The 26564-nt window shown below is 38.7% G+C and overlaps 1 protein-coding gene across 1 annotated transcript in view; it reads left to right on the top strand.

Moving 5' to 3' along the window:
• The window catches only part of CCHR16.PART0H9orf43 (chromosome chr16.part0 C9orf43 homolog), a 1158566-nt gene that overhangs the window by 388772 nt on the left and 743230 nt on the right, over nt 1–26564 (top strand). Inside the window, exon 4 of the mRNA XM_044057889.1 lies at nt 18364–18448. Within this exon, the coding sequence (XP_043913824.1) occupies nt 18364–18448 (85 nt within the window). The remainder of the gene's footprint in view (nt 1–18363; nt 18449–26564) is intronic.

Below are 26564 nucleotides of genomic sequence, written 5' to 3'. Positions count from 1 at the left end.
AGCTTTGGATAGATGGGGAAAGAAAGTCTATACTTCTTCCACCTTAGCTATGAGGGCTTTGAATTGCCAGTTTCACATGTTGAAATATCAAAACTATCTTCTTTCTCAATTGAAGTCTAAGGTAGATGCTCTGGCGGAAGGCATTGAGTGTAAAGAATTACAAGATTTGGTACATGTTTCTGAACAGGTGGGTAAGCATTCTTTACAATGTGATTTTGATGCTGTACAGGCCTCGTCTAGGGTGGCTGCCACTGGGTCAGTTCTTCGCAGGCACGCCTGGCTTAGGGATCAGAATTTATCTGACCATGTTAAGACAAGGATTTTAGATGCTCCTTTACAGTCTGATGTGTTGTTTGGGTCACCTGTGGAGGCAGTCTTAAAGAAAATGGAAGACAAGGCTAAGTCTATGCAGGCTGTTAAAGATTTTTTTGCAGGTTCAGCCTCCGAAGTTTAGCAGGAATTGGCCTGCTAAGGGGTGGACGTACCCTTCTTATGATTCACAGTCTAGGGGACGCTCTAGACGTGGTAGGGGCAGAGCTCAGGGCTCTTTCAGACCTAGAACAGGAAGTTCACCTGCACAGTCTTCGGGTGAGGGCAGGGGCCAGTCCTTTCGTAAACAGGCCCAATGACCTACCTTTTCAGCTGCCAGAGCCTTCTTGTCTGGCAGCACCTTTGGGAGGAAGGTTGGCACTCTTCAAAGAAAATTGGAGTTTAATTACCCAGGACAGATGGGTATTGGATATTATACACCAAGGTTACAAGTTTTATTTCCATACCTTGCCTCCTTTCAAAGGCATGCCAGACGTTCCTCCTCAGCAAAGAATAGAGGCTCACAAACAAATTTCTCTGCTGCTTCAAATAGGGGCCATACAGCCGGTCCCTCTGCCAGAAGTGGGCCTAGGATTTTATTCTCGCCTGTTCCTAGTACCAAAGAAGGGGAACACATGGAGACCAATTTTGGATTTATCTATCCTCAACACTTATCTGGACATTCCCAAGTTCAAAATGTTGGCGTTACAACAGCTTTTACCTCTGCTGGGCAAAGATCACTGGATGGTGACTCTGGATCTCAAGGAGGCTTACCTTCATGTTCCTATCAGGCTAAGTTGCAGGAAGTATCTGCGTTTTCGAGCTGGGACTTCTCATTATCAGTTCTCTGCATTGCCCTTTGGCTTATCTACTGCGCCCAGAGTGTTCACGAAGGTTCTGGCTCCAGTGATAGCTTTCTTCAGGCTAAAAGGAATACAGATCTATCCTTATTTGGACGATTGCCTGATTCTGGCCCAAGGAAGGGACGAACTTCTTCATCATTTGCATTATGTGATAGCAGTGCTAAGATGCCTGGGGTATTCTGTGAACGAAATAAAGTCCAGTCTAGTACCCTCTCAGGACATGTGCTTTCTGGGTGTGAGACTGAATACAGCATCCCAGATGGCCTTTTGACCCCGGACAAACAAAAGAATCTTTCCCTTTACTTCCAGCAATTGTCTCATCAGTCCAGGCTGACTGCAAGGACAGTCCTTCAAGCCTTGGGGTTCATGGCATCTTGTATTCTGGTGCTTCCCAATGCCAAACTGCATATGAGGAAGCTACAATGGTATCTCAAAATGTATGGACACAGCACTGCCAGGATTTGGACACTGTCATTCAGATAATACCTTGCATTCAAAAGGAATTTTTGTGGTGGGCTCAGGAATGTCACCTAAACAAGGGACTCTCTGTGACCCGGCCAGAGGCGAGTCAGATTCTAACGACAGATGCCTCAGACAAAGCTTGGGAGCTCATCTAAATGGAAAGTGGATACAAGACACGTGGCCTGCCAGACTACAACATCTACATATCAACTTGAAGGAGATGTTAGCAGTCCAATTTGCATTAATAGCTTTCAAGGATTTACTTCTTCCAGGGCAGGTGTTGGTTCTAACAGACAACACAACTGTCATGTGGTACATCAACAAGCAAGGGGGAACACATTCTTATCCTCTATGCAGACAAGCAATGATTTTATGGGAGACTGCTCTCAGTTTACAGCTAAATCTTCAGGCAAGGTTTCTGCCGGGAGCACAGAACTCCTTAGCAGATGTGTTGAGCAGACGAATTATGGATCCCCACGAGTGGAAATTGGATCCTCATGTATTTCAGAAATTGACAGCGTCATGGGGAACTCAGACATAGATCTGTTCGCTTCTCCACTAAACTACCAGCTGCCAAAGTTTTGCACAAAAGGTTTCATCCCACAGCTTGGAAAGTGGATGCTCTTTCTTTCAATTGGAGCAATCTTCATGTGTATGCCTTTCCACCTCTGCCTCTCCTCCCAAAGGTACTCCTAAAGGTCAGACAGGACAAGCCAAAGATGATTTTAATAGCTCCAGATTGGCCTCGACAGCACTGGTACCCATTACTGAGAAGTCTGGTACGGGAGCCTCCATGGCCTTTGCCTTCGATTCCACACCTGCTGTCTCAGGAGAACAGTCATTTACTCAATGTCAAACTTCACTCTCTTCACCTAACAGCCTGGCATATTCTGTTTTAAACCCTGGAGGGTCTCAGCTTCCACAGCAAGTTTTGAATGTTATTTTGGAGGCCAGAAGGCCTAGTACAAGGAAAGTGTACGCGGATAAATGGAAGAGATTTTTATTTTGGAGTGCAGCAAAGGAATTTGATGTTTCTAAGCCTAATTTAAGTGTGGCTCTTCAATATCTTGCTGAGTTACTGGACAAAGGTTTGTCCTTCTCTTCTATTAAGGTTCATGCTGCAGCAATTTCTGCTCACTATGACTGTGACCCACCATTGTTTTCTCATCCTTTGTTTAAGCAATTCCTTAGAGGGGCAAAGAATATAAGACCCCCACGTAGAGCTCCTACTCCTGTTTGGGATCTCAATTTTGTGTTGGAGAAACTCACTCTACAACCTTTTGAGCCTGCAGCTACTGCCGAGTTGAAATATTTATCATGGAAGACTGCTTTTTTGTTGGCCATTACCTCTGCGAGAAGGGTTTCTGAATTACAGGCCCTTATGGCGGTTGAGCCTTTCTTAATTTTCCATAAGGATAGGGTATCTTTACGTACTAATCCTTCCTTTATGCCTAAAGTGGTTTCTAGTGTGGCTTTAAACCAAACTATTCATTTGCCTACTTTTTATGCAAACCCCCAAAATAAAGGGGAAAAGATTTTGCACACCTTGGATATACACAGGCAGTTGCGATATTATTTGAGCAGAACTAAAGGGTTCAGGCAGTCTCAGCAGTTATTTGTTTCCTTTGCTTTGGGTTCTCAGGGCAAGCCTGTGTCAAAACAAACTATTTCTAAGTGGATTGGGTTTTGTATTGCTTTCTGTTATTTCCATCATGGTAAGGAGATTCCAGCTGGGATTAGGCCTCATTCCACCAGGGCTACTGCCACTTCTACAGCTTTTTTAAGGGGGGTGGCTACTAAAGATATTTTGGAGGCAGCTACTTGGAGTTCAGTGCATACTTTCTCTAAGCATTACCACCTTCCACTTTACTCTAAATCTAGGGCTGGTTTTGCCACTGCAATTTTACAGGGCATTTTGGCAGCTCCTGCTGCTTTATAGTTTTTGCCATCCTCCCTTACCTCTGCTTTGGGATTCTACCCAAGTGTAAGGACTGCAGCAATGTGAGATGAAGAACATAGTACAGTTTTGTACCTACCATAAATGTAGATGTTCGAAGATCCACATTGCTGCAGTCCAATTTACCCTCCCTCCTTCCCCTCTGTAGTTTGGGGTGGTTGTGTGGTTTGGGTTGTAAATATTGTAGATTTTGTATATATTGTACATATGGTTAGTGCAAGGGTGGTTGGTTGTTTTTTTGCTGTCTTTTGGTTTTGACCTTTCTGTTTAGGGTCTTCTGACATCTGGGGCAAGAAAAGACTGAGGATATGACGTCGGTCATGCGCATTTGTACCCTGACGTCCTGATGTCAGTCTTAAGCGCCTTGACCGACGTCAGCCTAATACTTTGATATTCGGGCCGACCGAGGACAGCGGACTACCCAAGTGTAAGGACTGCAGCAATGTGGATCTTCGAACATCTACATTTATGGTAGGTACAAAACTGTACTTTTTTTACATCCCTAGAACTAAATCCTGTAGGAAGTGTGATCAGTTATTTGTTTCCTTTTTGAATGCCAAAAAAGGTAAGGCAGTGACCAAAGTTTCTTTAGCCAGATGGTTGAAAGATTGCATTACATTTATTTATTCTTCTAAAGGCATTCTCTTACCAGGTCCGGTAAGAGCATATTCTACAAGGTCTATGGCCACATCTCAAACTTTTTGGTCCAGAGTCTCTATTGAGGACATTTGTGCTGTTACCACTTAGTCAAACCCTCATACCTTTGTCAATCATTACAAATTGGACTTAGTATCCAGGAGCAGGAGGGCCTTTCTTTCTGCTGTACTCCGGAATATCCTTCCTTAATGGCCACCCTGGATTATGGTAGCTGGGGACTCTATCCCTCAGGTTAATGGAATGAATTTGACACCATCAGATAAAGAAAAAATGTTCATACCATAACATTTCATCGGTGTTGTCCAGCTTCATTCCATTAACCTTCCTGCCCCCTTTCCCCTGTACAAGAAGCATAGTAGAAGCTTTTCTAGGAATTTTATTCCTTGGTTGAGTTCCTGATGTTCTGTTGTTGGACATATATATATATATATATATATATATATATATATATATATATATATATATATATATATGTCTACTTTGTTTCATTGAAAGCTCATTTCACTGAATTTCTCTTCTCCCTGACCAAATCGCTGAAAACTCATTTCACTGAAGTGAAGTACTGGCACTGTGTAGAGTACTGTAAGGCAATTAAAAGGTATATCCACTTTTCCCCACTGTAGTCCAATCCTGGAGTTAATATATATAGTTAGGGGGTGTGGGGGGCATAGGCCACCATTTAGTTTGGATATATATTGCCTTCTGGAAAGAGTTAGTCATTGGTGTTATAAGTATGCATGTCTTGTTGTATCTTTCGGCTTTTCCGGTTAGGGGTCGCCACAGCGGAACTCCGGTCTGCTAATGAATGGCAGTAGATTTTTATGTACCGAGCTGCCAGCCCTGATGCACAACCTTCAACGAAGGAACGCCCATTCATGCATGCCTCCACACAGAAAATGCTTTGGCTGAGAATCGAACAGGACAACGTCTTACTGTGAGGTGACAACGCTACCACAGGACCACCGCATGTCTATGGTTTAAAATGTATTGTTTTGAGGTTTTTGGTGAAATATAATATAAAACCAAACTAGATGGGGGGCTGCGTGCCCCCACCCCCCTACACCCCCATAACTATATATACTAACTCCAGGATTGCACTACAGTGGGGAAAAGGGCATATACCTTTGACTTCCCTTACAGTACTCTACACATTGTCAGTACTTCACTTCAGTGAAATGAGATTCGGTGAAATGAGTTTTCAGTAATTTGAGCTTTCAGCGATTTGATAAGGGTGAATTCAAATTCAGTGAAATGAGCTTTCAATGAAACAAAGTAGACTCATGTATATATATATATATATATATATATATATATATATATATATATGTGTGTATATATATATATATATATATATGTATATATATATATATATGTATATATGTATATATATATATATATATATATATATATATATATGTATGTATATATATGTATGTATATATATGTATATATATATATATATATATATATATATATATATATATATATATGTATGTATATATATGTATGTATATATATATATATATATATATATATATATATATATATATATATATATATATATATGTATGTGTATATATATATATATATATATATATATATATATATATATATGTATGTGTATATATATATATATATGTATATATATATATATATATATATGTATATATATATATATATATATATATATATGTATATATATATATATATATATATATATATATATATATATATATATATATATGTATATATATATATATGTATATATGTATATATATATATATGTATATATATATATATATATATATATATGTATATATACGCATACACATATATTTGTATATAGCTTCATCTTTTCTATTATGTTGTAGTTAATGTTGGTTAGCAACACCATTTTCTGGTGCACAGATTCGATCTGAGGTAACTTAGGGGAGCGGGGCATTGTGAGTAGGTAGGAGGAGCTCAAGTTCGGACTCTCGAGCTGTGAGAAGGTGGCCGGTCAGTTCTAAGCGCCAGAACCGAGTCCCTCAAGTTAATGGAATGAAGTTGGATAACACAGATTGAACATTATGGTAAGAACAGAAGTTCTTTCTGTGGTCTTAGTGGGGCTAAGGTGTAGTTTATGGTTTAACTCATCATATCCGAGTGACATCTCCAAGTGCATCTGCAGTTAACTCCTACTGACACCTCTAGGTGTCAAATATTGCTTGTTCATATTTGTATTGATAATTACAAAACTGTGCTATGTACAAGATTTAAAAAAAAAATCATCTTAAAGCGTGCACAATGGTAAACTCAACTGCATTAATATTTAACCTCTGTCTAGTGCAGGTAAATAAAAACTGTTTTTATGATATTAATTTATATGGATATAATTTTCACATTTTCTAAATATCTCAACAACCAAGTAACACAGAATTTGTTAGCCTCATATGAAAGCTCTCACCTAGATTAATAAAATGCTGCTACCAGTATTTGTGTAACTTGAGTGGTTGCTGAGATATTGTAAGTTGTTTACAAAATATTGCAAATGTAAGTTACTGTGTTTGCTGTGGCTTATAAAATACGGTAAAACCTAGAACCCAAAGAATACTCCCACTATAAAAATAGTTTGTGCTGGAGAGCTTTCCATGTACACTTCTTCCATAACCCCTGTGATTCCAGAGATATAAACATTTGTTTGAAATGTGAAGAAATAATTTGATTCTGTCAAAAGGCTTAGGCTCCACCCATTGGAAGTTACAGTGCAAACTTCTTGAGCTCCATGGAGAGAATGAGTTAAGACCCATTTCTGGAGCTCCTGTAAGTCTGACTGGAGTTGAAAATGAATGCTGGTGTTAGAGTGAATTGTTTGGTAAATAACCGTGTCATCAGCATAGAGGATAAGTAGGAGATGGGAGAGGTCACAAGGAAGTTTTTTAATGAATATGGAGAATAGGAGGGGGGGGGCAAGAATGGATCCTTGTGGTACATCTTTAGTGGATATTCTGATTGGGAGATCCTATTTTAACTGTGAAGTTTCTTTCAGTGAGAAAGCTTTTAAACCAGGGAGTGGTGTATGAATTGATACCAATTTCACTTTTTTTTTGTAGAAGATAGTGGTCAATGAGGTCACATGCCTTTGTCAGGTTTATAAATAGGGCACTTGTAAGGAAGCAACTATCAGAGTTTAGCAGGATGTCACCAGTTAGGGACCAAAGTGCTGTCGTAGTACTTCACCCAGGCCAGAATACATGTTTTTTGGAGGAGGCTAGATAGTACCGCTGGACTTAGAATGAGGCTTTGGTGTAGAGCATGTGGTTCTGCTGGACATAGAGGGAAGGCTGGGTGTAGAGCAGGTTGTATTCCTGGACATAGAGGGAGAGTTGGAGGTGAGCAGGTGGTACTGTTGTACATAGAGGGAGAGTTGGATGACAGGCGGTGGTACTGCTGGACAGAGAGGGATAGTTGGGTGTAGATTATCTTTTCACGAAGTTTGCCCAGAATTGCAAGGATGGATATTGGATGGAAGTGAGAGATATCTTTTGGGCTGGTTTGCTTTGAGAAGTGTTTAATTATAGCAATTTTCCAAACTTGTGCAATAATGTTTTGTGTAAGGCATAGATTTAATATGTGGGTGAGAGGAAGACATAGTTGCTGTTTGCAGTTCTGACACTGGATTATTGACTTAGCTTAAAAATCACCTTTAGTAGCCTTGCTAAATCAGTTAGTGGAGCATGAGACCCATGCAGTCAGGATATTGGGTATCAGCCCCACGCTGGGCAAATCTGGGTGGGAGGTTGGTATAATAGTTAAGGTGTTTACCTTACAGACACAAGGTGCAGAGTTTGATTCTTACATGGGGTAACTGGCTAGACTTAAAATGGCCCACAAGGGCAGTTAGCCTAGTACTAATCTATGAACCTATGAACCAGGAGTTTATGTTGTCTGATCCAGGAAGGGTGTAATTGGAAATATGTTCAAGCAGAATAGCAACTTTTTTGAGATGTATGCATTTCAGGTAGGTTAACCTTTTTCCAAAAGCATTTGGGGGAATGTAAGAGGGTAATTTGTTTTTTTATTTAGAGATTTCTTTTGTGCCTTCTGATGGACATCTTGGCCAAGTTGTGTTCTCCAGATACCAAGTAAGACTTCCCAGTGGCACAGCTATACAGTTGAGATCTCAGCTGAGTGGCCAAGCTTAGACCTCCAGTAGCCTCTCTGTCCAATCAGTGCTTCATGTCCCTGCCCAAGTTGCTGACACACACACACACACACACACACACACACACAGACACACACACACACATGGAAAAGGCTGGTACAGGTTTACTAACTATGCCCCCTTCGGCCCAGACTATAAGTTAGTTTTTCACTGCCACCAGCCACTACTTATCAGCTACTTTAAGGCCCTTCGCAAAGGATGTCCAATCTTACTGTGTAATGTTACTATTAATCCACATGGTAGTTTGACCAAGAGCCAGGCTATTAGGAGTGACCTATACAGTGTCACCAAACAGATATGCAAGTACTCTAAGAGCTTAAATGTCTCTAAACAGACCAGCCACAATTGAAAGGTTTAAATATATTTAATAATAAATAATAAAAGAACAAGACAATACTCAGTAAGTAATCAGTTACATCAGAGTTCAAAAATCACAGGAAATATTTAAAACAACATTGCAGGACAGTCTCAAATAAATACAGAAAACATCAAAACTAATCTTTACTATGTTACTAACTGAATCTAAGAGAAATGACTGTACCCTCCCTAGTTAACTAACTTACAGCAAGGCAAGTGCAGAGGTGGTGAGTGGATGTTGTCAGGTCAAAGACAAATACAAAATGACATTTCTCTCTTTCTCAGAGAGTTCTTAATTAATCTTAATTAATATCAAATATTACTGATGGGTTAGCTTGGATGACATCATTTTTTGTTACCTGACTGTAGTAACCAAGCTAAACGGCCATTGTCAGAAACTATCAGCATTTAACATCTCCCTGTGAAAATGCATAATCTTCAGATGTTTGTAACTGCTGGAAGACATAAAACACTAAAATACAAAACAACGTAGAAGGCTCCCTAGTTTTAGTTATCCTGTCTCCTTGTGGTATTGAAACTAACTTTTATAGCACAATTATACAACAATTTAATTTCAACTATTTTCTTGAAGCTTTGCAAGTTAGCCCTCTATATTCTAGTCCACACTGTTACATATACATTTACACAGTTACAATAGTTTATATACATTTCTGTTCTTTCCTAGTAGGGTACACTGTGAACACATCTTTAAGTTCAGTACTTTACGCACATACTTCTGTACCAGCAGCTTGATATGCAGACAGCATACAGTTCTTATATAGTGGTAACACAAGCAGTTGCATCCTGCTGATATTCACAAATGACATATAACTATTTACAAAGTTCCAGATAGCTGCGCTGGCAGTATCTCCTTCTGTCACACTTATGTATAAATCATATTAATATTCACAAATGACATTTCCAGATAGCTGGGCTGGCAGTATTTCATTTTGTGACATTATCTTTTTGTTTAAATATGAAATCCGGGTAATTATAGACTGATCTTCTTTCTAACTTGAAGACATCGCTCAGGATCTTACATCACAGTTTCAAAAGGGACTAATTATAATAAGATGTGGAGGTACAGAATTGATTGTGGTCAAAAAATTGGGTCTATATTAGCAAATCGAAACGTCACTTACCTGAACACCTAAAGATTGACACATAATCATCGAACTACAAAAACTACGAATGGTCACATAAGCAAATTTTTTCCCAGGGGAAAAAAATCGCTTGGCCAACCAAAACCCAAACACACTGTCTAACCCTACGAAAGAGGGGGGGGCTTCACCCCCATACCCCCCAACTAAATATACCAACTCTGAAATTGCTCTACAGTCGAGAGATGGGCGAGTTCCTGACTATGGCCAAGCGATTTTTCCCCTGGGAAAAAATAAATTTAACTGGATGTTCGTAGTTTTTGCAGTTCAATGCTTATGTATCAATCATTAGGTGTCCAGGTAAATGTTTCGATTTGCTAATATAGACCCAAAAAATCAGGGAATGTGAACCTATGGACTATAGAACCAGCCCACACAGAATGATGTCTCATTAACTAAAATGTAACACTAATAAAGTAATCAAAATGAGAATCCTCATAACACTCAGATTTTATTTCCCAGTAACATCCTCATCAGGTTAATGGGGATACATTTTCATTTTTTTTTTCTTTTAAGAAATAAAATACCTTTGTTATGAAAATAAATTTAAGAAAAAAATAACAGAATACCTCTGTAAAATTTAGTCAGCATATCATAATTAAGTTCAGATAGGTAAGCTAATAAAGAAATTGTAAGCCTTGATTTTTGTATTAAATTTGTCCCCAGAAAAAAATGATCTGATGTTGTCATTTTTATTAATTCCTTAACAAATGGACTTGGATCTGACCCTCAGATCTGACTCAGCTGCTTTTTCCAGCTCATAGAACACTGAAATTCTCAAACTCCTCCCTTACCCATAATTCACTAGTCCCCTACCATACCTCAGATCTTGTTTACCACCTTAATATATGGACATGATCACTGTCAGCTCTCTAGCAGTAGTAGCTTTTTGTGAGAAAATATAGACATTTCTTTGTTTATTTTTTTTCCTATTTCTTGGTAATGTTTTCTACATATCATCCCTTGCCTTGGATTTAAAAAACATTCTGAGAGGTCACTTTAGATCAGTTCTTCTCCAAGCCTGGATCCAGTGTCCTCTTGTATTCCATCTCTCTTTCTGGAAAGGCAGCATCATTCTAGGGCTTCATCAATAGCTGCTTCTTCTCATTCCTCCAGAAGTCTGACTGAAGCAGATGTGGACAGGATAATGAGGAAATTCCTCTTGATGCAAATTCAAATGGGTGTTCTCCAAGCTATTACCTTGTTGGATCCAGAGACCTTCATGACTGCTACCCCACCTATTTTGTCTCCTTCACCTATCCGACCTTTGGTTTCAGAGCAGTTGGATCTGAGGATCCCGGATTCATCCATATCAGATCCAAAGATCATTGTGTCTTCTACACTGGTATGGTGTCTGAGTGGACTGGCTCTGAGCATGTCGGAACCAGATGACTCTTGGAGCTGCAATGTCAGTGCCAGATCATGGGTGTTGGAGTCAACTCTGAGGTTGTTGGAGCTGTCTCTGCCCCTCAGAGACCCAGCATTGGACAGCTCTGCTCCGACCCCTGCCTTGAGTGATTTGCCTTCAGGTCAGAAAGAGCTTGCCAGTCTGAAAGTGTGTCTTCATGGAGCCATTGGTCTCCTTTTCTCTGTGGCATTCTGCTTTTGAGGTAGTGGAGAGAGTTTTCTCTGCTCCAAGAAAAAGGACGTACCCACCCTCCTCGGCTCCTACTTCCCAGACCCAGTTGTCTGCATCTTGAGCCTCAACTTCCTGCACCACAGGGACAGCCAGGCCAGAGTCCCCAGAATACCCAGCAGGGTATATCAATACCTTCTGATATTTCTCCAGAAAAATTCACCGAGGTCCTTAGGAAGAGATAGTGCAAAAGGAGGCACTTAGACTCTCCACAAGAGTCTGTCATGGAGGATACTGAGTCATGGAGGATACTGATTTCATTGAGGGGAAGGGTCTCCAAGATCACCACCTGATGACATCTCCTTTGGAGATATACTAGAGATCCTCAAACAAAGGGGTGGTCTACTAACAGCCCTTCCCAACAGGAATCAGTTTTCCTGCAAGACTTTGGAGCTGGCCCATCTACTGTCTAGGTGACTCCGCCCACCGACAAGCTCACTGATTTGATCTCTTGAAGGCGTGTAAGTAACCTAATTCTGTTGAGCCAATCCCTAAGAGGTCCAGACAGGATCCTGGCACCCCAAGTGCAGGGAATGTTGGAGCAAGGGAGAACCAGTTGATGCCATAGTTGTAGCAGTGGCCACAAAAAAGGAATTTGGAGAACAAAGTTCTTTTATTCATCCCCCTCACAGGGAGTCTAGAGAACTGGATATTTTTGGGAAGTGAGTCTATGCTTCAGCAACCTTTGCACTTTGGTCACTGAATTATTTGACACACTGCATTAGAATACAGAGGGATTTGAATAAAGAACTTATCAAATCCCTCTCTGGGACCATAACCTCTGAGGCAGACAGCTCAGTTGCCTCACAGTTGCTACCCTACAAACTATTTCAAACTCTTCCATGAGACTGATCTCCCATGTAGCTAAAGGTGCCTCAGGGGTAGTGGGTTCAGGCATTTCCATTAGGAGGTATGCCTTGATGCACCTGTGTGATTATGTGGAACCCTTCAAGTCTTCTTTTGTCAATGTTCCTTTTGATGGAAGTCTGCTGTGAAAGTACATTTTTTCAACTCCTCTAAGGAGCATTTCTAGGAATCAACAAGGTGGACAAAAATGTGGTTAAGAAATTCCGAGGGTCCCTTACAAGATCCACATGGAGATGAAGGGGGGGGACTCTAAGCAAAGATACCACCCATACAGCAGAGGAGGTCTGCAAAACCAAGGATCTAGAGATACCTTCTCTGACAGATCCTACCAGTGCTCCTGAATGGAGGCACAATTGTCCACCTCTGATGGCAGCTGGCAGTCATTTATCCCTGCACCAGAGAACCTGGCTAAAGATTACAAAAGATCCATGGGTGCAGAGAATTGTTGCCAGAGGTTATATAATACCCTTTTCCCTAACCCCCCTCAATAGTAAATAAAATTCCCAATGTTCCACCCAGTCAGAGGAAAGCAGAAGCACTAGAAACAAAAAAGATGCTAGAAAAAATGTCACCCCAGACAAGAAAGAGTCCAGAATTTACACAAGATTCTTTTTAGTGCCAAAGAAAACAGGGGACTGGAGACCAGTTTTGGATCTCAGCATTCTGAACAAGTCAGTTCTGTATACCAAGTTCCAGATGGTCACAGTTCACTCTATTCTGCCCTTTCTGCAGAAGGACAACTGAATGTGCTCAGTAGATCTTCAGGATGTGTGCTATCATATAAAATGAACAGACTGTCCAGAAAACATCTATTCTGCTGGCTGGGAGCCAGTCATTACCAATTCAGAGCTTTGCCCTTTGGTCTCACCACAGACCCCCATGGTGTTCACCAAATGCATGGCAGCAGTGGCAGCTCACTTGAGACTGCAAGGATTCCATGTGTTTCCTTACTTGGATAACTGGCTAATAACTGCTCCAACCAGGCATCATCATATCAAAGCACAAGATGTTTTACTCCAGTTATGCTCTCATCTGGGAATTACTATCTATCATAACAAATCTCAGCTAGAACCAACTCAAATACTAGAGTTTATTGGAGCTTTGTTCAAAACAGTATCCTTGACAGCCTCCCTTCCTTTACCAAGGATACAGCAGATACAATACCCGACTCGGGCATTATAGATAAGCTCACCAGCTTAAATATAAACCCCTATGTCACTAGATGGATTGCAAACTGGCTCAAGGACAGGACCCACATGGTTAGAATTGCTGGAGCCATGTCAGACTCCAAACCAGTTACAAGTGGTGTCCCACAAGGCTCAGTCCTGGGACCTCTCTTGTTCGGTATATATTTCTTGGAGGTACAGGCCAACACAGAAGGACTGTGGCTGACCAAGTTCGCAGATGACTGCAAACTGGGTGCCATAATCGACTCTCCATCCGACACAAGCATCCTCCAAAAGGGCCTCATAGAAACAGACAACTGATGCCAGAGCCATGGCCTCAAGCTAAATGCCAAAAAGTGTATAGTCATCCCCTTTGGCAAAAACAAAGTGCCCAAAAATTACCACATAGGTGGTAATCCATTAAGTACAGAAGAAGTAATTAGGGACCTGGGGATCCAAGTTGATAGCAGTCTCTCATTTGACAACCACATGGCCAAAGTGGTTAGAAAAACATTTTATATAGCCCACCTAATCATGAAGGGATTCACATCTAGATCAGGGGAGGTCATCGTGCCTCTTTACTCATCCCTCATCAGGCCCATAATTGAGTACAATGCCCCTTTTGGGATGTACCTTACCAGACACCTGCAGCAACTGGAAAGACCCCAAAAGTACCTCACCAAGAGGATCAAAGGGCTCAAACAGATGCCATATGCTGCCCGGTTAAAGAAACTCCAGCTCTACTCAGTGGCATACCACCTGTTCAGAGGCGATCTGTGCCTGACATATAAAGCCATGTCCAACCCGGAATTAATGGACATGCTGCACCTCAGAAAATCCAAATCCTATCGAGCTACGCTCTCGAGAGACTTGAACCTCAGCACTGAAATAAATAGGAGATGCTGGAGGGACAGATTCATAACCCAGAGGCTCCCTTCACTCTGGAATAAAATCCCAGTCCAGGTTAGGCAGAGTCCCTCATTGACTCTCTTCAAGAGGAATCTTCATGAGTGGATGGGAGATCATAGGTTTACCCCGGGTATCACTTCTGTGTCACTGTTAGACAGAGGCACAGTATACTAACCTCGAAAAAGGGCATAGCAAAATAAATTTAAAATGTGTGGCGAAAGCCAAACACATTCTGGCTAGGCTTATAAATGCCCTAGGGCAGATAGCCTAGTATGAACCTATGAACCTGTATGATTCTGGGTCAAAAAGATCATTCAAAATTCCTCTCCTTCAGCTAAATTGATCCTTCAAGTGCTGGGGTCAATGTCTCCTGCAATAGTTTTGGTTCCATTAGCAAGATACCGCATGAGAATTCTTCATTGCACCTTAGCGGCTTAGTGGTCTGTTCTTCACCAACCCATAGCCACCCAAATTAAGATAAATCATGCAGGCAAAAATGACCTTCTTTGATTGATTTACTGTGATCAGATAATGCAAGGCCATCTTCCTCAGCCCAAGGCCATAGTTACCATGGACACTTCCCACATTGGGTGGGGGCACTTCCTAGGAAAGACAGTCCAAGGCACATGGTCCCCTGAAGAGGCCAGTACACATATCAGTGTCCTAGAAATGAAAGCTGCCCTCCTAGCTTGGCAGGCTTCCAAGACACTCTCCCCTGCAGGACAATTGCAGTTCAGATGGACAATATGGCAGTGGTCTGGTGCATCAACAAACAAAGAGTATCCAAATCTTATCCCCTGTGTCGAGAAGCTTTGAGAGTGTGGCAATGGGCAATCTCATCCAATCAATTTCTGATAACAAAGCACATGCCAGGGGAATCCAACATGATAGCAGACAACTTAAGCAAGTCCATTCTAATGTCACACAAGTAGTCACTCAACGTAAACGTGGCGGAAAAGATATTCTATCAATGGGGCTAACCTTGCTGCAACCCCTGTTTGCATCTCCCCTCAACAAGTGCAGCAGGTTCTTTGCCCTGGTCCACCTACTGGGGAAATCACTGAGAGATGCTCTTCTCCATGATTGGCCACCAGTCACCTCTACACCTTTCTCCAAGTACCTCTAATCCCCAAATTCCTTCAGAAAACATCTCAATTAAAGAGCACAGTCATCCTTATTGTTCCTTATTGGCCTCATCAAAATTGCTTCCCATTGTGTTGGACTTATCTGCTTCACCTGCCATGGATCCTGGATCTAGTTCCAGATCTCCTGTCTCATCTGACAGACATGATATACTCGGACATCTTGGGCCTAAAATTAACCACATGGTTTCTCCACTTCCATTGATAGCCAGACAGCCCAGGCTGTCTTCCCCTGTCTGCCACATTCTTTTATCCTCCCACAAAGCTTCAACTAGAAAAACTTACAGAAGTAAATAGGAAAGGTTTGTTGCTTGGGCACAGCAAAATATCACTGACCCTTTTTCAACGCCAGTACGTAAAGTTCTTGAGTTTTTCGCTACAATTTTAATGAAGGTGCTAGTTCTTCAACTATTAAAGTACAACTGGTTGCCATTTCTAATTTTCACATTGGAGTAAATAATTCATCTTTAGCTTCTTCCAAACTTTGTAAGGCCTTTATAAGGGGAAACATTCTTCTTAGACCCCCTTTTAAAGATCTCACGGCATTTGAATTTGGTTTTACAGAATTTGACACAATCTCCCGTTGAACTGTCAGCCAAGTGTGAACTAAAACTTTTAACCTGGAAGACTGTCTTTTTAGTGGCCATTACCGCTGCTAGAAGAGTCTCAGAACTTCAAGCACTATCTTTTAAGCTTCCTTATTTGATTTTTTAAAAGGATATGTTATCCTTATGAATGAGCCCTTCCTTCCTTCCTCAGGTGGTGTCAGAACCTGATGTCAAACTATCAACCATTTTTTTTTCCAAAATTCTCAAACAAAGGAGAGTATATGTTGCACCTATTAGATGTTCACAGACAGTTATGTTTTTATCTACATAGGAAAACATTTTTAGGAAATCAGATCAATTATTTGGCTGGTTTTTGGATTCAAAATTGGGCAAATCAGTTACTAAAGTGACCTTAGCCAAACTGTTAACTGGTTGCATTCCTTTGTTTTCAAAAGATTGGGTTTGTCTTTGACAAAACCTCTAAAAACTCATTCTACCAGATCTAGGTCAACTTCCTCAGTATTTTTATACAGATCTTTCTTGGATGATATTCGTGCAGCTGCACCTTTATTGCTTTATACCTTTATTGCTCATTACACATTGGATCTGGTCTCTATGGGAAGAGCAGCCTTTGGCTCAGCAGTTCTCAGGATTATCATTCCTTAGAATCCTTCCTGGATTTAGGTAGCTGGAGACTGTGGCCCATCTGTTGAAGAATGAATAACAACATCAAATAAAAAAGTTATGTACTCACCATAACATTCCATCTGCGTTTTCCATTTCATTCTTCATCAACTCCTTTCCCTCCAACCCTCTACCGTTTTGACTTCTGGAAGGATTAGAAGATGCTAAAGGAACCAGTGTTCCTTTGTTTGAGCTCCAGATACTGTTATCTTATCTTGTTTTCATGTGTTCATAGGTTCATAGGTAGGTACTAGGCTATTGGCCCAAGGGTCTATGTAAGCCTAGCCAGCAAGGTACCATAGCTTACGCCACCCAAGAAAGTTATTTTCCTGTGCCACTGTCCAGCAGAGACACAGAAGTGATCTCCGGGGTGTATTTCCTATTTCCCATCCACTCATCAAGATTTTTCTTGAAGAGTGCTAATGAAGAACTTTGCTTGACATAGATGGGGTAGCTTGTTCCAGAGTATAAGAAGTCTTTGGGACAGGACTCTATCCCTCCAGCATGTCCTGTTTATTGTGGTGACAAGGTTTAGGTCCCTAGAGCATGTAGCTTGGAGGGTTGGGATTTCTTTAGGTGTAGCATGTCCAACAGCTCTGGGTTTGACATAGCTTTATATGTTAGGCAGAGATCATCTCGGAGTAGGCGATATGCTATGGAGTAAAGCTGGGGTTTTTTGAGGCGGTCAGTGTAGAGCATTTGTCTGAGGCCAAAACAAATATTATATAGGCTTAAAGGTCAGCAAACAAGATATGGTAAGGGACTATTGCATTATGGGTAAGGGAGGAGCTTGAGAGTTTCATTGTTCTACGAGCAGGAAAAAGCGGCTGAGTCAGATCCGAGGGTCAGATCTGAACCCATTTGTTGAGGAAGAATGAAAATGGACAACACTGATTATGATGAGACCATAACATTTTTTTTTATTATATTTGAAATTTTTTTCAGCATGTCAAGAATGTAAAACACTTTCAGTGTTTTAAAGAGATTCTCCATCATTTGTAAAGTACCTGCTTAACTCCTTCTCTAACCTTTTCTTCACAAAAGATGAAGAGATAACGTTTTCTCTTCAATATTCTTTTTATTACAAACATTAGTCTTGTTATAATAATAAAACAAAGAATGTAAACGATGTGTTTCTAGAACAAGTTAAAAGAGCAAGTTTTTGGTACAAGTAAATACAAGCACACAAACATGCTGTGCAGCATGAGAACTGTTAACATTTAGACCACCTTGTCCACAGGAAAAAATCTACAAGCAAGTGTATGAAGACAGGTGTAAAATTATAACTGTTAAATGACGTCTTAAAGTGAGTGTTCCTTCAGAGACTATACATTTTATTGACAATTGTTATGCTCTTAACTAACTTGCTGCTATAATCATGAAGTTTTTTTTGTATTTGTCACAACACTGTAAATATTAGATTAATTTGATTTCTCTTTTAGTATGGAGAGGCTTCATTTTCCTGGAATGAATTCACCCCAGAACTTCCAGAGCTTTTTGCAGAAAAGCCAAAGCAACATGAAGAAGGTGATTCATTTAGGATTCTTCTGTGTCAAGCTAATGGAAAAAATATTTAAATGATCTTTAGTACAAAATATCATTGCAAGATATTTATATTTACAATAAGGCCAGGTATTAAACTGACACATGAGTATTTAAACCCAAAGTGCATGTATATGTGTAGTATGTCTGTTGCTATTTTTTCCTCAGGCTGCTGTTGAATAGCAGTGTTTTTTTTTTGCCTTCGTTTAAGTTACAGTGCTGCTTGAGAGAAAATGATTTGTGTACTCTTATACCCATGCACATTTCTTTCGTTTATGGTATCATGTAAGGTAGACTGGAGGGCTCAGATGGAGCTAGAGGTCTGGTGGTAGTAAGGGAATGCAAACATACCTGTCTATTCAAGTGCAGAAAGAGTGAAGTAGCAGGGCTTAAAAAAAGATCACTGAGCTGGGCAACATCACTGGATGACTAGGAAACAGTAAATAGGGTCTGTGAAGTGTACAAAAGTAAACATTTTGTCTCAGGAAGATATAAGGACCATTGAGGTTTAAGGTAGGGGACATAACTTTACAAAGTAATGCATTTGTTAGCTGTAAAGATGTTAACTTTAATGTTTACTTAAAATAATTAATAATTAATAATAAAAAAAATTTACTTAAGTATAACAGTCAAACGCCACAGTCTTAAAGAATGGTTTGATAATTTGAGGATTTCAAATATCAAAAAAACTTTTTCGCTAATGCTTTCCGTATCTGTGTAGTTTTCTCCTTCATGACTTTTGACCATCAAACCTCTGCTGCAGCTGCTGTACATCCACTAATTCACTTTGTGCCATGACAACATAATTCTTTTATCCCTCCTGCTTTATTCCATGGCTGCCTACCCAGTGCCCTGCATCCATTGCAAGGGTGTGCCAGACACCTCCTAGACCCTACAGTAGGGCTGGTGTTGACATGGATGTTTGAGGCTGTTTGAAGGTGTTCTGGAGATTTAGCTCTTCACATCCACTGAGGGGTCTAATTTATGACCTGTCCATGTTACTAACCCCTTTCATCTCTGTGGTAATGTCCAAGGGGCAGGCAGGCATGCAATCAGGACATATGGCATATCACTCTGCCTGCACAGCAGCACAGACTTGCCCACCACCCTATTATAATAACAAAGTTCTTGTGCTGTTACTGATCCTGATATTAAGTGAGGCCGTTGCTGAAAGAAGCAAAACAGTAATAGTAAGCATTAACACTTACTATTAAATGTGATTAGTGCATTGCACAATATATACTGAAGCTAAGGACATACTATTAAATATGATTAACGTGCTGTACAGCATATACTCAGTCAACACTACTAAATGTGATTAGGATGTTGTATAACATATGAGGCTACAGACTTAGTATTACATGTGATTAGTATGTTATACTACATATACTGAGGCTTCGTACTTAATATTAAATGTGATTAGTGTGTTGTACAGCATACACTGAGGCTATGTACCTAATATTACATGTGACTAGTATGTTGCACAGCATATACTGAGGCTGTGTAATTATTGTTACATGTGACAACTATGTTGCACAATATATATTGAGTTTACATACTTATTACATGTGACTATGTTTTACAGCATATACTGGGACTACATACTTCATATTGCATGTGACTAGTATGTTCTACAACATATACTAAGGCTATGTACTTATTATTAAATGTAATTATTATGTTGCACAACATATCCTGAGGCTTAGTACTTGCTATTAAACATAACTAGTATGTTGTAAAATGTACTGAGGCTAGGTACATGGTAACAACTATTACTAGTATGTTATACTGTATGTACTGAGGCTATGTGCGTGCTCTTAAATATGTTCTTAAACATGACTAGTATGTTGTAGTGTATGTACTGAGGCTATGTACTTACTATAAAATGTAACTAGTATGTTGTCCTTCATGTACTGAGGCTATATGCTTACTGTTAAACTTGACTAGTATGTTGTGCAACATATTCTTAGGGTATGTACTTACTGTTAAATGTGACTAGTATGTTGTGCAACATATACTGAGTCTATGTACTTACTGTTAAATGTGGCTAGCATGTTCTACAACATATTGAGTCTATGTACTTACTATTAAATGTGACTAGTATGTTGTGCAACATATACTGAGTCTATGTACTTACTGTTAAATGTGACTAGTATGTTGTATAACATATAAAAATACGAAATTGCCAAAAACTGCTGGAGCCACGGATGTCGGAAACAGTATTTTATTAGATCCACTAAAAACACATTAACGCTTTGTATCAATATTGCGTTTTCGTCTAAGCAAACTGACTTCATCAGATACTCTCCCTAAAACAAACCAACCTTTTATAAATTATTCAAAGTTCCTAATCCAATCAAAAGCAACTAATTAATTAAAAAATTCATTAGTATTCTTTTTCTATGTACGTTCAGCAATGCCAGCTTTAAAAGTTCTAAAACCTATTTCAAACAATAAATAACCACAATAACAACATTTTAAAAACATTTTAAAACATTTGATGTAAAAAGTATAAACAATATAAATAGGATTTACAAAAATCCATATTTAATGTTTAGAAATTACTTTAAAAAGAAGGAAGCATTTGTATAAGTGTAGTCTGCCATCTGCTGGTAAAAATAAAAAGTGCATCTATTACCTTATAATATCCCTGCTTTCAATTTTAAAAGTGGCACAATTGAAGTAAATTCATTTAGACCAGGGAAATTTGTTGCATCAAGGGAAATCTGCCACCATAGTTCCCTAGATTCCAGTTTTTCTTCCCATAATCCACCCCTTACATCTTTTTTAACCTGCTCTAAAACCATAAAGTGGAATTTAGCATCAGTACAAACCAGAGTGTGTTTATACAGAGCGTTAGTCTCCTTTCCTGTAGCTATTTCATATTTGTGTTCATATATTCTCTTTTTTAACACTCTTTCAGTTTTTCTCACATAAAAAGCATTACATTCTGAACATAGACTTAGATATACTACCCCTTTGGTTTCACAATTATAGTAATCTACACTTTTAATCCATTTTTGTCTTTCTAAATAAACTTTTTCCTTATCAAGTATATTACTGCAGTAGGTACAATGTCCACATTTATAAGTACCCTTCCTAACCTTATTATTCCTTTGAAAACCTTTACTTTCCAACATATTTTTAAATGATCGATAATTTTTATACACGACCTTGGCATTTCTATTTATTTTTTTCTGGTTCAAATCAGTAAAATTGATGAATTTGGACCATTCTCTTTCAACAATTTTCCTTGTAACTTTAGTGTCGAAAGCATTGTATTCAAGAACCAAGGCATGTGTAAAATCAGTCTCTTGAATTGTGGGGGTGAGGTCTCCACAAGAAATTTCATTTAATTTGTTGTTACTTAAAATAGGTCTGAATCTACCTTCTTACTCCTTAAAAACTTCATCTTGTATTCCCCTAATAAACTCTTGGGGATACCCTCTTTCTAAAAACATTTTATTTAATAATTTACATTCATCATTGAAATCATCCTCAGAGCTAGTCATTGGGCTACCTCGAACATATTGACCTTTCACAATGTTCTTTTTACACCAATAGGTGTGAGCACTTTGAAAATGAAGAAAGGAGTTACAAAAGGTAGGTTTTCTAAATATTTTAGATTCAAACCTATCTTCTCTCTTATATATTTCCACATCTAAAAACTGAAGTTTTTCAGTAGATACATGAAAGGTAAATCTTAAAAAATTGGTAGTTCCTTCCAGATACAGTATAAATTCCTCTAATTGTTTTACCTCCCCTGACCATAGAATGACTATGTCGTCCAAAAACCTTCGGTATAATTTCCAACAAGAACAAAATTTAGAATCCAGAATATACAGCTCCTCCCACTTGGCCAAAACTAAATTCGCATAAGTGGGGGCACATGCAGCCCCCATAGCGACCCCCTTTGTCTGTTTGTAAAATTCACCACAAAAATTCAAAAAGTTGTTTTTAAGGACCAAATCCATGAATGCCCCACATGTAATTTTGTCATTGTGACTTAATGTGTCATCTTGAAATAAAACATCCTCAGACATTTCCATTCCTTCTGTATGTGGAATACTTGAAAATAAATCAACAGTATCTATTGTCACAAATAACAAATTATCACATAAAACATCTTTATTAAGTATGTCAAGTAGGTCCCAGGAAACTTTTAAAATTGTTTCTTTGTTGACCCACACATTTTTTAGTTTATTATCAACAAATTTGGCCAAACTGTGCATTTTAGACCCATTGGCGGAGACTATGGGCCTTAATGGGGGGGGTCAGTTTTGTTTTTATGGATCTTCGGAATTCCAAAGATGGAAGGAACTCTTGGCTTATCAACTCTCAAAAAAATCAAAGGTTTTCTTATCAAATAAACCTTCAAAAAAACATATCTTTTAAACAAATGTCTATTTTGTTATACGCAATATTAATGTCGTTAATAGACACATTGGTATAACCTTCCTCATTAAATAACATTTCATTCATTTTTCCTTCATATATTATGTTATCCATAATAACTATCCCACCCCCCTTATCAGGTTTAATTATTCTGACCTTGTGATTATCCCTCAGGGTTTATAAAATATTAATTTCCTTCTTACTTAGGTTTGGTTGAAACCCAAACCTATCATATCTATTTCTTCGTTCTTTTTCCATGGTTTTTTCCAGGTTAATCAATTGTGGGTGGAGGGGGGGTTAAATATACCCCTTCTTTTGAGTTCTTGATTCCCTAGGTCTCCCTCAGATGTTAATAATACATTTAAATTAATTTTTCTAAAAAATAATTTTAGATCTAAAATAGACTGGGTAAGATCTCCTTTTTTGTAAGGTATAAATTTAAATCCCTTTGCAAGCAGGCTAAAATGTTCTTTCTCTATATAAATATCACTAAAATTATTAATACTAAAATCATGAAAGGTGTGTTTGACACCGTCCACTATAACATCAGACAAAAAAGTGTCATTGCTGACTGTTTTATCACTGGGTGGGGGTCTTAATGGTGGGGCCACCATATTTAATGTCCCCCCCCCTTCTCCAAAAAAAATTTCTTTCTTGATACCCTGTTTTATTCAGTAATCTCTCTGATCTACGAAGAGGGGGAAATTCTTCATCATTAAAACCTTCTTCTTGTATTCTATTATCTTCTTGGAAATTTTCTGGTATTTCTCTATCCATATTATTTCCATAAAGGTTTCTAAGAAAGAAAGGAGCTCGGGGCTTGGGGTACACTGTACCCTTTTTATATTCTTCTGTATCCCTTTCTAGCTTTTTAAATTTTCTTTGAATGGTTTCCCTACATTTTACATCAATTTCCCCCCTAATTTTAAAATACTTATCCTTTTCATCTTGGATGGTAAAAATTAGATCTTCCTTAATACATTGATCTAACTCATTAATTTCTTTCTGTAGGACAACCTGTGTCCTACTATTTTCCTTGATTATAAGTCTCAACATATCTAAACCACATTTGTTGAACAATTCGATTTGCTCTTTATGAAAAACTGTTCCTTCGAGTACATTATTTGGCTATTTAAAAACCCTTAGTCCTTTTGGAACAATGCCCCTGTTAATACATTTGTTAAGATATTCATTTTCAATTTCTAATATCTTAAATTTTAACATGAGTTTATGCAAATTGTCCAGTTTGATTCTATAAGAGTCAGCCACAACAGGTGGTCCATTAAAAGCGGTTTGCTTAAATTAATACTTTTGTAGCAACCAGTCTTTAGTTTCTTTGAAACACAAGTCACTTTCATTATTGTAAATAACAGTACCTGAAGCTTTTTTGCTTGTAAAAATAGTTTTTTGACCTGCTGGTATAGACTCCCGAGTTTCAGCGTTGGTCACGCTACCATTCCCATCCTTACGAAGAATTTCGGGCGTGTTGACAGCATTAAAAGACCCCTCGCCTTCATTAATCTGATCCTTCGATCTATTTGTGTTTTTCCGTTGTTCACGATGAATGCCTGGTCCTCTTGTTACTTCCTGGACTTCCGCATTGTGAACACGAACATTATTGTACAATCCAACCAGGGATTGGGTTAAAGGTGTCAGCAGGTCTACCAGCTCAGTAAGTTGTCCAATTACTTTCCTGGATTGTCCAATGTCATCCACCCCTTTTCCTTCTAAAGGGTCCGACCTCTCCATGGCGCCAAACCCGAATAAAGACAGCCACAAAACTAAAAAATGGGTTGTTTGGCTTGAAAAACCACAAAAATACGAAATTGCCAAAAACTGCTGGAGCCACAGATGTCGGAAACAGTATTTTATTAGATCCACTAAAAACACCGCTAAAAACACATTAACGCTTTGTATCAATATTGCGTTTTCGTCTAAGCAAACCGACTTCATCAGATACTCTCCCTAAAACAAACCAACCTTTTATAAACTATTCAAAGTTCCTAATCCAATCAAAAACAACTAATTAATTAAAAAATTTATTAGTATTCTTTTTCTATGTACGTTCAGCAATGCCAGCTTTAAAAGTTCTAAAACCTATTTCAAACAATAAATAACCACAATAACAACATTTTAAAAACATTTTAAAACATTTGATGTAAAAAGTATAAACAATATAAATAGGATTTACAAAAATCTATATTTAATGTTTATTAATATACTGAGGCTATGTACTTACTGTTACATGTGACAACTATGTTGCACAATATATATTGAGTTTACATACTTATTATTACATGTGACTAAGTTTTACAGCATATACTGGGACTACATACTTCATATTGCATGTGACTAGTATGTTCTACAACATATACTAAGGCTATGTACTTATTATTAAATGTAAGTATTATGTTGCACAACATATCCTGAGGCTTAGTACTTGCTAATAAACATAACTAGTAGGTTGTAAAATGTACTGAGGCTAGGTACATGGTAACAACTATTACTAGTATGTTATACTGTATGTACTGAGGCTATGTGCGTGCTCTTAAATATGTTCTTAAACATGACTAGTATGTTGTAGTGTATGTACTGAGGTTATGTACTTACTATAAAATGTAACTAGTATGTTGTCCCTCGTACTGAGGCTATGTGCTTACTGTTAAACTTGACTAGTATTTTGTGCAACATATTCTTAGGGTATGTACTTACTGTTAAATGTGACTAGTATGTTGTGCAACATATACTGAGTCTATGTACTTACTGTTAAATGTGACTAGTATGTTGTACAACATATACTGAGTCTATGTACTTACTATTAAATGTGACTAGTATGTTGTATAACATATACTGACTCTATATACTTACTGTTAAATGTGACTAGTATGTTTTACAACATATACTGACGATATGTACTTACTATTAAATATGACTTGTATGTTGTACAACATATACTGAGTCTATGTACTTACTGTCAAATGTGACTAGTATGTTGTGCAACATATACTGAGTCTATGTACTTACTGTTCATAGGTTCATAGGTTCATAGGTTTATACTAGGCTATCTGCCCTAAGGCATTTATAAGCCTAGCCCAAATTATTGTGGCTTACGCCACCCCTTATATGAAAAAATACTGTGCCCATTAGTTTGTTGTGCCTCTGTCCAGCAGTGACCCAGAGATGATTCCCGGGGTAAACCTACGATCTCCCATCCACAGGTCTAGATTTCTCTTGAACAGAGTCAGCGAGGTGCTCTGCCTCACATGGACCGGGATTTTATTCCACAGCATAGGGAGTCTCTGAGTGATAAATCTATCCCTCCAGCACGTCCTATTTATATCCGTGCTAAGGTTTAAGTCGCTTGCTCTAGTGGTTTTGGTGGATTTGGATTTTTTGAGGTGGAGCATGTCCATTAATTCCGGGTTGGACATGGCCTTGTATGTCAGGCACATGTCACCTCTGAGCAGACGGTATGCGACTGAATAGAGCTGGAGTTTCTTCAATCTGGCAGCATATGACAGATTTTGGAGTCCCTTTATCCTTTTGGTGAGGAACTTTTGGGGCCTCTCCAATTGCTGCAGATGTCGAGTGAGATACATCCTGAATGGGGCATTGTACTCGATCATTGGTCTGATAAGTGAAGAGTACAGGGGAACAATGACCTCACTAGATCTGGATGTGAATCCCTTCATGATCAGGTGGGCAA

The sequence above is a fragment of the Protopterus annectens genome, chromosome 16.part0 (assembly GCF_019279795.1).
Source record: "Protopterus annectens isolate FY-2018-M chromosome 16.part0, PAN1.0, whole genome shotgun sequence".
NCBI classification, from domain to species: Eukaryota; Metazoa; Chordata; order Ceratodontiformes; family Protopteridae; genus Protopterus; species Protopterus annectens.
Note: the sequence above shows the minus strand (reverse complement) of the source record. Positions and strands in the feature narration are given on the sequence as shown.